The 12,936-nt window shown below is 37.4% G+C and overlaps 1 protein-coding gene across 1 annotated transcript; it reads left to right on the plus strand.

Moving 5' to 3' along the window:
- The first annotated feature begins 583 nt into the window (after positions 1-583).
- Positions 584-7,412, plus strand: HemK1 (HemK methyltransferase 1). Its single transcript, XM_071591964.1, has 5 exons — positions 584-1,291; positions 1,376-1,464; positions 1,765-1,975; positions 5,048-5,295; positions 7,002-7,412. Exons 1-5 carry the CDS (start codon positions 1,049-1,051, stop codon positions 7,264-7,266), a joined length of 1,056 nt encoding a protein of 351 aa, XP_071448065.1. The 5' UTR covers positions 584-1,048; the 3' UTR covers positions 7,267-7,412.
- Positions 7,413-12,936: the final 5,524 nt, after the last annotated feature.

Raw genomic sequence — 12,936 nt, forward strand, 5'->3', positions numbered from 1 at the left:
AATGCTTACATATAGAGAGAAAGCGGCAAGAACTGAGTCACTTGGCATTTGTATTTTACACGGCGTTTCAAAAATTGCATCCATGTTAACCTGATTTAATGCCAGAATTACGTTTGCAGATCAATTGAATATTCGTGAAAATTATGACTTATTCAACGAAAAAACCTTTCCCAAGGAAATAATGGGTATTTTAGTACACTAATAAGAATACCACGACTCGGTTAACTAATATTATGGGAAAGATCAACCACAGCCGCACTCTAAATAGTGGGCAAAGGTAATGTCATTCCCGAACTAACTCTGCCTTCCTCAAGTCCATGACGCCTATTTTTTGCCTGAGAGCAACATGATGGAGATAATAGTTACATAGGAGAAATCAATAGCAAATCTGATTCTATACTATTTCACGAAATGACATCTACCAGTGTGGCTGCAGCTATCCTCGCATCTGACGCGTATCACACAATATTATACAGTTAATTTATGTGAGGTGAATGATATTGAAAAACCACTGCACAAAATGTTTGCAGAAGTTATCTCCAATATCAAATATTTACATTCGGACATCTGTTCATCTGTTCGTTCCTTATTCTTAGCTACATAGATGGCAGTATTTCTGTATAGTATGTCCAAATTCAGCTCCGTTATCACGAGGCGCCTGGAGTTAAGTACATGCTCCTTAATGTTTAATGTGTCAGGATACAGCTTTGTTCCAACTGTCATGAGCATTTTCTTAAATAAATGTTCAAGTTTAAGTGATACCCTATTTTGAAAAGTTCTGGAGGGTGACGAGATTTCTCATCGAGGTCTATTTTCTCAATTGCCCCCGAACAGACTGATCCAGCGGAAATATATAAAAGTGAACTCAAAAGGAGCTGTTGAAAGTAACCTTCAATAAAATTTGTAGATGACTCCCATAAATTGTGCACAAAACCAAGTAGCATATATATTAAAAACTGAACGACAGTTAACTAAATTATTTTGCCTTGAACACTATGAGCAGATATCCTTTAACTGAAAAAAAACTAGAAAACTTTCGTGGTTGAAAATGTTTTGTTTAAATTTTACCAGACGTGGGGTTAGAGCCGTTGCCAGTGTAACTAGTACGATAGCGGTTCCCTACTCCAATTTATTTCACCGGAACGCGAAGATGGTATGGTCGCATGATTCCTCTGGTGTTCGTTACTCAATGGGTGATGCTTACAGGGAGTGGTTTAAGAAGTTTAAAATTGAAAGAATAAGTGAGCCTCGTGAGTCAATTGAAACTATTTTGTCTCATGTTCTTGCAAAGGTGATTATTACGGATATAATTTTCCTTCCTTAAAAAAGTGTCTGTGTGTGATATCCAGGCAAATGATTTTATAAAACTCCGCAGGATTATCGACACCTTTGTCATCAGGAACATCCACTGACGGAAGAGCAAATAGAACTTCTGAAAAAGCTGTGTGAATGCCGATTAGCTAGGTAATTTGTAAGTTACAGCTCAAGTCGTATTCTAGGAGGTGATTTTGTAGGGTTATTTTTATTATTGATAGCATTATTCTAAAATTTATACAGAAAAAAATTGTCATCCTTTTAAAAAAATTGAAAACTTACTAAAATAGTTAAATGGAATATTGCTCATATTCAAGAACACAGAACATCACTATGTTGCAATATTGAGAATATCAGAGTGTGAATTGAAAACGTTTTAACTTTTACCGCGGGAAGTGTTTTACCCTCTTTTATCTTATTATTTGTTTGCATTCTACTGTTTTTCTGAAGGATGCCTCTGCAGTACATCATTGGAGAATGGCAGTTTAGACAGCTGAATTTAACCCTCTCTCCACCTGTATTTATCCCAAGACCTGAAACTGAGAACTTAGTGGATTTGATTTTAGAGAGACTGTCGAAGAGGTCTGGTCTTGTCAATGTCCTGGAAGTGGGATGCGGTAGTGGAGCAATAAGTTTAGCCCTAGCACATGAAAGTTCAAAGGTACATTCATAATAGCTCATTGTAACGCCCTCGTATTGGGCGGCTATATACATAGGGCCATGTTCAAATTGTTGCCTAAAAATTACTTAAAAGATTTATATTTGAAACTTTGTGGCTTTTATAATTCTCCTCTTTCAACATCGGCGACGGAATTCCCTTTTTCCAGTTCTAACATGCGAATTTCTTTTTCATCTTAAAAATAATCAAAAGATTCCTTCCTTTTTTTCAACCAAAGAACTGTGCCATTGGCATCCTGAATGGCACTGATATAATGGTCTTATCCAAAAATAAGTGGAATAAATCTTGGGAAAATATATATAGCAGATTAGAATACAAATTACTAAATTTTTTCAAAACAGCAACCTTATTCGTCAACACACTGATACCACTGCCTCTGCCCGTGGCAGTATGGAAGGCATTGTGAGGGACCTCATTCAGGCACCTTGTCATGCATCTTTGATGGTATCCAGCATTCCCAAAATGGTTGTCTTTCAAGCTCCGTATTATTCCAGGCAACATAAAGAAGTCTGATGGTGCCATGTAGTGGGTATAGGGTGGTGAGGCAGCGTTGCCACCTTTTGCTTGGCCAGGTACTCTGTTACAAGGAAGGCAGTGTGAGATTGTGCATTATAGTGGTGCAGCCCCCCTTTGACAGAGAACTCCTTCCTTACGCAGTGCCCTCTTTTCTGCAGTGTTTTAAGGACTTCATGTAAAACTTACTGTTCACGCTCTGTCCCTGAGGCACAACCTCATAATATAAGATTTAAGGGTTACAATTATTGTTGAGCAATTAGAAAATCAGTATGATGGGTATGTAATGAGAATCAATAAAAGTTGTGTACAGAAATTAGAGCAGGTGGAACATTATATCTATCTTGGAAAATATTTTGGACTTAGATGGTTAGGACATCAGAAGAATTACATCAGCCAAAAAAGTTTTTACAATGAGAGAGTTAAAGAAAGGCACATTTATTAACGGTTTTAGGAAAAGGTTTGCTATAACTTTAATTTGGATCTTAGTTTTGTATGGTGCAGAAACTTGATCTTTGAGGCAAGGTGATTGGCATTCATTGGAGGTTGTTGAGGTTTGAGCGTACCTAAGGTTGGAAGAGAAAACAAACAAAGAAGGGATGGTAGGGCAGGAGAGAAGGTTTTTAAGATAGATCCAAAGGGGGCAAGAAAAGTGAATGCATGCCATTTGGTTTGATGATAGAGAACATTGGACACTAAGAGTAATGGGTTGGAAAAGATAAGCGTGTTGACGGAAATGGATAGTAGGAGAAAGCACACTGTTGAAGGGATTATTGTACTGTAAGGACCCAGGTTTTGTCTGGTTAGGCATGGAAAATGAAATGGGAATTAGTCTCTGTCCATCAAAAACCTACCATAAATGGGAGACTTCCATAAAATTGCCAATCTGTTGCGGTGGGGTAATGTCCTCGCCTGCCAACTCAGAGGTCGTGGGTTAGATTCCCACATAGATGGTTTTTACCTTCACCTAGGGCTTGGGTGTTTGTAATTGTCTTTAATGTAATATGTAGGGGTTAGGTGGAAGAAGGTACTGTAAAGTCTCAATCTCGCCCCAATGAAGTCATTAAGTAAATAAATAAGTAAGGTTAACTGAACATCTAAAAGAGCAATATAATGGATGAATTTGATGGTATAAACTAAACTCAACTAAATGGAAGTTCATGAAACATGGAACAAATTGAATTTGTCCCCTGAATTTTAGGAATTAATTCTTCATATAATGGAGGAAAATTAATTCATGCTATAATCCTGGAAGAAGGGAAAATTGTCGACAGTATTTAGAGAAGAGGTTACTGTCTGGGAGTAGAATTTGAAACGGATGGCACAGCCAAATGAATTCAATTTGGAAGCATTTTGGGTGTAAAAAACCTATTCTTGCTCTCGGTTAATAGATTATGAAACTTACCAACTTAGTTCTTTTTCCCTCCAAAAAATCTCGTTAGATTGTGTCAACCTTGTTTTCATTGCTAGCACATCATTTTTATGGCAGTCAGACTTAACTTAGAGAAGAGGATACAAAATGACTAAACTGCATTAATTTGCATGCATGGACTTTCAAGGATTGCATTTGAAAATTTTAATTAAAACTCACTGCGATGTGTCACCATAAAAATTGGAATGATATTAATATAAGATACTCCTATGTTTATAAAAATGTTTTAAAAATTAGGCACTCTAATATATAGCAATATTTCAGTCAACTGGTGACCATCGTCAGTGACTAAATATCAATGTGAATGAAAGGTGCCTTATTTCTGATAGGAGGTATATGTCTAAGAAAGCCTTAGAAATCAAAAGTGGAATAAACTACAGTGAGCAGGTGACAATGGTTAGCTTTGACAAAAGATAAGAGATAAGTGAAAAATAAGGTAAGAATCAAGTCAGACCTGGTCATCGCCAACCCTCATCCTTAAGGTTTGCATTGTGAAGGTGAGAGGTGAGGTTAAGGAAAACATAAAGGTTAGCTTTCAAATGCATGAAGAAAGTGTGAGTTAGGTTTTGTGGATGAATATCTATGCTAGCATCCAACTTTACAACTTATAACCTCCTTCACTACTTAACTTGTAGGTATCCAAAGAAGCTATAGAAAAAGCATAATGCACAAAAACAGAATCAAGACTTGATTCCCGAAATATTCCATGTTTTCAGGCTTTTTCAACCCTCAGGATTCCTGAAGGTTGTCATGATAGAATGTCATAATAAATATGCAAGTGTCCCCCTAAAAAGTTCTATTAACACTCAATGAGCATTATTGCACTTTGTAAAAACGTATCAAATGTTAATCAAGGAAATATGCAAACTCCAATTATCCTGGAGGATCTTCTGCCTGTTTCCTGTTGTGTTTTTTCTATCTCATTATCGAGTGCCCCTGGAGTCGATCTAACCTTGTCAATATCGCATTCCCTATCTATAACTAAGCTAGCTTGCCTCATCTTTTTTTGTTTTTTATAATTTATAATTAAGTTCCTAAGATAATATATAGTCATTGTTAATATCTTTTAAACTTTGGTTTGCTTTAATATTACTTTTAAATTTTTCAAGGTAATGTGTACAGCTATTGATCAATGTGACCTGGCTTGTAGTGTGGCAAGGAAGAATGCATCATCTCTGAACTTAAATGATCGAGTCAAAATTTGGTGGGCAAAATTGACTGATGATGGAGAAATCACTTCATGCATCTCAACATGTAAATTAGATGATGAGCTACCTAAAAAATTTGATATGGTGGTTAGTAATCCACCATATGTTCCTAATCGTGATCTTTTTCATCTACAACCAGAAATTTTGCTGTAAGTATTTGATATTTAAGAGAATTATGTAAATTAGTGCAGTTACTAGATATCATTGTTTTAAATAATGGACAGTGGTGGTTTAAATAAGGGACAGTGTTTTAAATAATGGACACATCTCTCATCCTTGCGAAATACCTGAGCCACAAAACTGCAGATGTTGAACCATGTGGCACCCCTTTCCTCCCTCTCTCCTCTCCTTCCCCCTCCTTCCCATAAATCACTCGACTACTATCTTGGCCTCCAAATCCAATCTAAGGCAAACCACTTTGTTATTTACCTGATAATGTTCCTCAGTAACAAAACCTAGGTTGTGTTGTTGGACAATCTTGTATAGATTATAAAAGAGTGAATTTCATCATTTATGCTTTTTATGCATTCAGATTAATACCTACCTCTGCTAGTTTAATTCTTGCAGACTGGAGGTGTGTATTGTTTCCTGTTTATTACTCTTCAAAATGGTTTTAAGGTTTTTAAAAATTGAATTCAAGGGCCTATATATATGAATCTCCCATCAAAAGTTATCTCAACTGACCTCATGTGCAACTAATCTCATATACACAGTGGCGCTGCCTTGATAGTTTAAATGAGTGGTAGTTTGCTTGTATCCGGTTTTGCAATAAATGGATTACTTTTGTTTTGCAATTATTGTAAAATATTAATGTTGGTCGTGGTAAAATTTTCGAAAATTCCTCTTGTCCACAAAGAGTTAACAAAACATGTGTAGCACTTGTACTGCTCCAAAATTCATCTTTTTTGTTTTCTGATGAGATCGCTTGGTAACTTGCAGCAACTATGGCACTTGCAACAGCAGTGGCATTTCATTTGGAAATTAGGAGGAGGAGCAGTAATTTTTGTAAGGGTAACAGCATTGATGCGGGCAAGGAACGGTTATTTCATGCTGTAACTAGAGTTGCAATGATTACTGCATGCTCTCTGTTACATTGGTGTAAAACCTCCATAGGAATATCTATTGAATACATCTGGCATCAATCAATCCTTCTCTCTAGGTAGCAAGAACTGTTGCCAATTCATTCCCTGGGTGTTTAGCATTCCATTTCTAAAAGCAATTCCATCAACTCGTCTCTGCTCTTTGGCAATATCAATGAATTGAATCATTGGGATTTGGTTTTCATAAACCTTCATTCTCCCCCTCTACCCATTAAAGGAGTTTATTCATTTCCTCTATGCTTAATTATTGCACAGCTTTTGAGAGAGTGACGAAACTCATAAATGCATTGTTAATGAAAATATAAAGATGAGACATATACATATTAATTGTCCCATATATGTGGGACATATGTGTAAGAATGCTATCCAAAGACAAATGTTTTTTTGATACTATATGCACATTTGGTGGCGCAATATCCACATTCCACTAGTGTTCCCCAATCTTTGTACAATATTTCCTCAAAATTATGAGTGAGGGTACTAGTTTCGCCTGAGAAACCATGGCTGCACAGGGAAAGGAATTGCCGTGTCTCCCTGATGCATTAACTTCCGATGCCATATAGGGCTTGGTACAAGGTGAAATCTACCCTTACCTATCAAACCAACCTTCAGTTTGATTTCTGTGACTGGTTATGCAAAGATCTTCAGTTTCTTGCAAATGTAGTGATAAATGTAATTTTCTAACTTAGGCTAAAACACATAGTACTTAATGATATTAAAGCATGTCACTCTCAGCTAATGTATTTGTATTATAGATATGAAGACCTGAAAGCACTTGATGGAGGAAAAGATGGATTGAAAATTATACTTCCCTTGATCAAGTTTTCATCCACAGTTCTGGATTCATCCCCAGTTGATGGTGGTGAGGGAGTGTTGTTTATTGAAGTTGATTCAAGCCATCCTGCTCTTCTACAGAAGTGGTTTTGTGATGAAGAAAATTCTAAGTTTCAATTACAGTTTAAAAGTGTTCATCTTGATCTCTTTGGAAAAGAGCGTTTTGTTGAAATTGTTAAAATTTAAAAATAACAGTCAAAAGGAAGTGCAAACAAAATGTACTATACCTTGTCAATTAAAATTATGTTGTTACAAAAAATGTATGACATGGATAAATATTACTTTCAGCAATATTTTGTGGAATACTCATGGGATAATTCTTGTATTAAACTAGTCTATTGTCATAAAGGCCAACTCTGATTGTGGTACTAAGGCTCTAACATGGTATCTAATATTTATTTGTTGCTACTCTTACATTGAAATCAGAGGATATAGGTGGGATCACAGTTACTCCATGTTTTAATAGAGACTATATTGTTGGGATAACATTCCAGAATGCCATTCTATAGAATATTCTCTTATTCTCCAAATTTTGTAACCTGTAATGGCATTTCAGATAGTCTTTAAATATTCCCAGTGAGTGTTAGTGAGTTAGGCAAATAGGAGAGTGCTTTTTGGCATTCTTTTACAAATAGTAACATCTTCAATTTTATGGGAAATGGGGACTTAGGACCCTTACTGAATTTTTTATCTTATTTGAAATCCATTATTGAAATAGAAAGAAAGACTCGTACTTTTCCACAGATTTTATTATACGGCACGATGCGTACGAGTCGTGCCGTATAATAAAATCTGTGGAAAAGTACGAGTCTTTCTTTCTATTTCAATAATGGATATCAATTACTTCCACGAAGTGAAGCCTGAAACAATAGAACTTATTTGAAATGTTTTCCAAGCGATTTCAAATCAATGAATTTATATTTCAGTATTTGCTGTGGAAATCCTAAGTTTTTCATTCTTTCTTCCTGTGTTAATTCAATATTCCTAGTAGTAGATTTAGGGGAGGCAACCGACAGCTGAGGTTATTTGTGCCATTAGGGATGGATTGGGAGGGAGGAAGAGGGGAGAGAAACCCAGCATCAGCATTAGCCAAGGCATTTTGAAAGGCGCCAAGGGGTCCGCAGTTAAAGGTCCCACCCAACACTTCAAGTGCTCTCAAAAAAAAAAAAAAAAAAAATATATATATGTAAAAACACAGATTTAGATTTTTAGAATATAGAAACACAAAGAAAGGACACTCACAATTTGTTATTTGACGTTTCGACAGCACGGCTGTCGTCGTCGTCACGAAACTCAGATATATATATATTTGCTCCTGGTAGGGTCACCCATGCCAGGTAGGTCAAAGGTTAGGAGTCAGACGAAAGGTAGTCCACTCAGCGTCTGTTCCTCAGTGAGGCGGCTGCAATGGCGTCTGACCCCAGTGGGGCGGCCAGTAAGTGATGGTGTCACGTTAAAAACAATATTGAGGAAGGCAACAGGAAACCACCTCAATTATCATTCCCAAGATTTAAATGATGCACAATACAGAGATTTTGAGTCCTGGAAACTACGGGGCTCAGCCCAATTGGACGTTTGTCGTGCCCGCCAGCAGGGGAGGCAAGGCTTCCGGGATCGTCATCCCACGAAACCCTTGCAAGGGAAAACCGGCAGCAGCAGGACAGAAGACGCAGGAGAAGAAGACCAAATTAGTTAGAATAGGAACGTGGAATGCTAGGACAATGATGAGGACAGGGAAATTGAAGAATGTTAAGCAAGAGATGGAAAGGGGAAATATAGATATTTTAGGTCTATGCAAGGTGAGATGGAAGGATAGTGGGGATTACTAGAGTGATAATTATAGAATAATATACAGCGGCGGGGACGAGAGCCAACAAGGGGTTGCCATAGTATTAAATGAAGAGATAGGAAGAAGTGTAGTCAACATAGAACAGGTAACGGATAGATTATTACTAGTAAAGATAACAGCAGAACCGACGAACTTGGTTATTATTCAGGTATACATGCCACCGAGCAACCATAAGGAAGAAGGGGTCGATAGGATATATGATCAGTTAGAGGACATAATCACGTGTGTTCCTGCAGGGAAACATTTGATAGTGATGGGGGATTGGAATGCGAAGGAAGAGATGGTGATGAGGTGCGGGACTACGGTGTAGGCATGAGGAATGACCGCGGGGAGAAAGCAGTTGAGTTCTGTAGGAGACAGGGGTTAGTCATCACCAATACTTGGTTTAGACACCACAAAAGATGCAGGAATACATGGACAATGCCAGGCGACTAAGAAAGGTATCAGCTAGATTATATCCTGTTTAGACACAGGTTTAGGAACAGTGTGATAAATTCGCACAGCTTCCCGGGAGCGGATGCAGACTCTGACCACAATTTAGTTGTTATGAAATGTAGCTTCCGTTTCAAAAATATACGGCAGGGGCGGCGAGTTAGAAAATGGAATATAGAAGCATTAAATGGTTTGAAAAGGAAGGAATACAAACAGGGGGTAGAGGAAATCTTGGAGCATGGCAAAGAGCTAAGTACTATCGAAGAAAAATGGGCAAGTATCAAGAAAGGGTTGTCCAAAGCAGCAAAGACACTATTAAAGGACTAGGAAACCATGGATCACAGATGAGATGATTACAAAGATGGATGAGCGGAGAAAATGGAAGAATGTAAATACAAAGTTAGGCAAAATGAAGTACAAAGAATTAAACAATAAATTGAGGCGGGCAACTAATAAAGCAAAAGAAGCATGGTGGAAGACGCAGTGCGAGGATATGGAAAGTCTGCAGAGGAAGGGTAAAATCGGTGCGCTGAACAGCAAAGTTAAATCGTTATCGGGAAGTAAGAAAGGGATATCTATGCTAACAGTTAGAGAGAAGGCAGTTAAGGTAATTGTTGACACAGGAAAGATCCAAGAGAGATGGAAGGAGTATATAGAAGAACTGTATGGTAAAGAACCTCGACCAACAAAGTTAGACATTGAAAAAGAATATGATGTAGATGAAGATAGCTTAGGTCCAGGCATACTAGGTGATGATATAGAAAGGGCATTAAGGGAGATGTAAATAAATAAGGCCGTGGGGGTGGATAACATTCCTGCGGAACTACTAAAATGTGGGAGGAAGAAGCTATTCAGGCTGATTTGTAGTATCTATGAGGAAGGAATCTGGCCGGAAGACTTTATGAGATCAGTTTTAATTCCTATTCCAAAAAAGGTAAAGGCTACATCATGTGAGGACTAAAGGACAATAAGTTTGATATCCCACGAAGCTAAAGTTGTTTTCAGGTTCATAGACAAAAGGATAGAGAGTAGGGCAAATTATTACTTAGGGGATGATCAGTTTGGGTTTAGGAAGGGGAGAGATACGGGTGATGCCATTGCAGTAATGAGATTATTAATCGAGAGGAATATAGAACACAACCAGGAGGTATTCGCCTGTTTCGTAGATTTCGAAAAAGCATTTGATAGAGTAAATTGGGAATATCTAATGAGTATATTGCAGAATATAGGAATAGATTGGAGGGAACGAAGGCTAATCCGTAACCTGTACATGTCTCAGACTGCACAGGTGCAATTGGGGAACAGGGAGTCTGCATGGGCAGTGTTTGGAAGAGGTGTAAGGCAGGGTTGCCCATTATCACCGTCGCTGTTCAACCTGTATGCAGAGGAAATGATTAAAGAGGCAAGGGAAGAACTGGAGGTAGGAATGAAAGTGGGTGGGGAATTCGTAAAATCAGTTAGGTTTGCTGATGACCGAGCTTTAGTTTGTCAGTCAGCCAAGGGGTTGCAAGCATTGCTTAGTTAATTGGAAAGTCAGTGCGACAAGTATGGGATGAGAATCAATATTAATAAAACAAAGGTTATGCGATTTTCTAGAAAGAAAAAGCCTAAGCTAAACATTAAAATAGGAGGGCAAAAACTAGAGCAGGTAGAACAGTTTACGTATCTCGGTAGTGTTTTGGACCAACACGGTCAAAGTAGTAGGGACGTAAGGAGAAGAATTGCGCTAGGCAAAGAGACTTTCACAAGGAGGAGGGAGTTGATGACAGGGACGTTGAGTAAGGATGTTAAGAAAAGACTCGTAGAAACTTTGATATGGAGCGTAGCTATGTACGGCGCGGAAACAGGACAATGGACAGAGAAGAAAACAAATGAGGAAGTACTTGGTATGGTGGGCGAAGAGAGGGGTTTGTTGGGAGAAATCCTATGGAGGCAGGAATTGTGGATGAAGGGGGTATTGACCGGCAGTGGGATGTTGAAGACTGTAATTGAGGGGAGAATGTTAGGCAAAGGAGGAAAGGGAAGGAACAGGATAGGGATGTTGGATGGGATGAAGCGAGGAAGAAAGTACTCAGAGCTGAAGAGGGACCTGATGTAGAGTAGGATGTTGTGTTTCGCTAGGGGTCACAAATTATTTAATAAGTAATTATGTGCATCCAAAAACCTACCTTTACCGGTAGATTACCTAATAATAATAATATATATAATGTAAAAATAAATGAATGCTCATATCCATCCAAGTTAAGATTTACATCAAAATATGTTTTTCTGCATAAATACGGGCTTAAAATGTATAATGATGACGTATAAGTTCTTAATTACTAAAGTGGAGGGTTGAAGGGCATATTCTGGACCATATGCGTTCTCTCTAATTTCATCACAATATAAGTTCTCGGAGACTTCCAGAGAGTTTGGGACTTTTGTGGCCTGCTTCAATGTTCATTATGCGGATCGTATGTATTTGAATTGGTCTGCTATTGCGATCTGATTTCTTAATGATTTCAGTGCAGGCCAACATTGTGATTAAAGTATTCTAACCTGGAGTACTATGGCATTCCCTCATGGAAAACCTGGCTGAGCGATCTGCTTTATGTAACTGGGTTTGGTTCTATTTGTTAGTAGTATCTTCAAAGTAATTTACTTACCCTATTCAAGGAATTTAATCTCTAGTTGTCTCTTTATTTCATTTCTTATTTACCCAAGTTATTTTCAGAGACAGTATCTATAGATGTGCAATATTTTCAGAAAAATTTAATAGTCCATTTTTTTCTTGTTACTTGAGTGGCAGCGAGGCAATCTACATTATGGAAATCCTTTTTTAAAATTTTCTCGTTTGTTAAAGAAAACATGCAAATCATATGTGTGGATTTGTGGAAATATGAATGGCTTCAAATCAAGAAGATAACCATTTTCACAAGTGTAATTTGACTTTTTGTTTATTTATTTATTGCTTTATTCAACGTAAGCCAGTTCAGCAAGGTTCCATCATAAAAGAAATGTATGTCAATTTTTTACTATACATCACATCGGAATAAAGTTTATTTACATTACAGAGGGATATTTTCAAACAAGAACATCTCTTTACATAATGCACAAAATTCATCCACAAAGTACAAAGGTTTAATAAGCAAGTATGCTTTAAGTTTCGCTTGACATTATTTGAAGGAGATGCTACCAGACCTGGAGGAAGCATGTTAAATCATTTGGTTCCTTGGTAGTCTTGTCCCTCACCACTCAAATCAGGCAATTTTGCATCAATGTGTATGTCATGTTTAGTATGTGTATTATGATGATGGATATTTAGGTTTTGTTCGTTTATATGCATGTTATTCTTAACAAATAAGATTAGATTGTATGCATAAAGATCAGCTAGTGGCGTAATTTGTAGTTCATGAAAATGAGGGGTTCAGGAGTGTCTGAAAGGTAGGTTTAAAATAGCTCTTATGACCTGGTTCTGAACTTTAAAAAATATTTTTGCTATGGCTTGTGCCACCCCGGAATAATACCTTGTGATAATCAAGATTGAAAATTTGAATTATAAATATATTTTAGGATATTTAAGCTAGCACTAAAAA

Source organism: Hetaerina americana, unplaced genomic scaffold (assembly GCF_022747635.1).
Source record: "Hetaerina americana unplaced genomic scaffold, ioHetAmer1.1.p SCAF_5, whole genome shotgun sequence".
NCBI classification, from domain to species: Eukaryota; Metazoa; Arthropoda; class Insecta; order Odonata; family Calopterygidae; genus Hetaerina; species Hetaerina americana.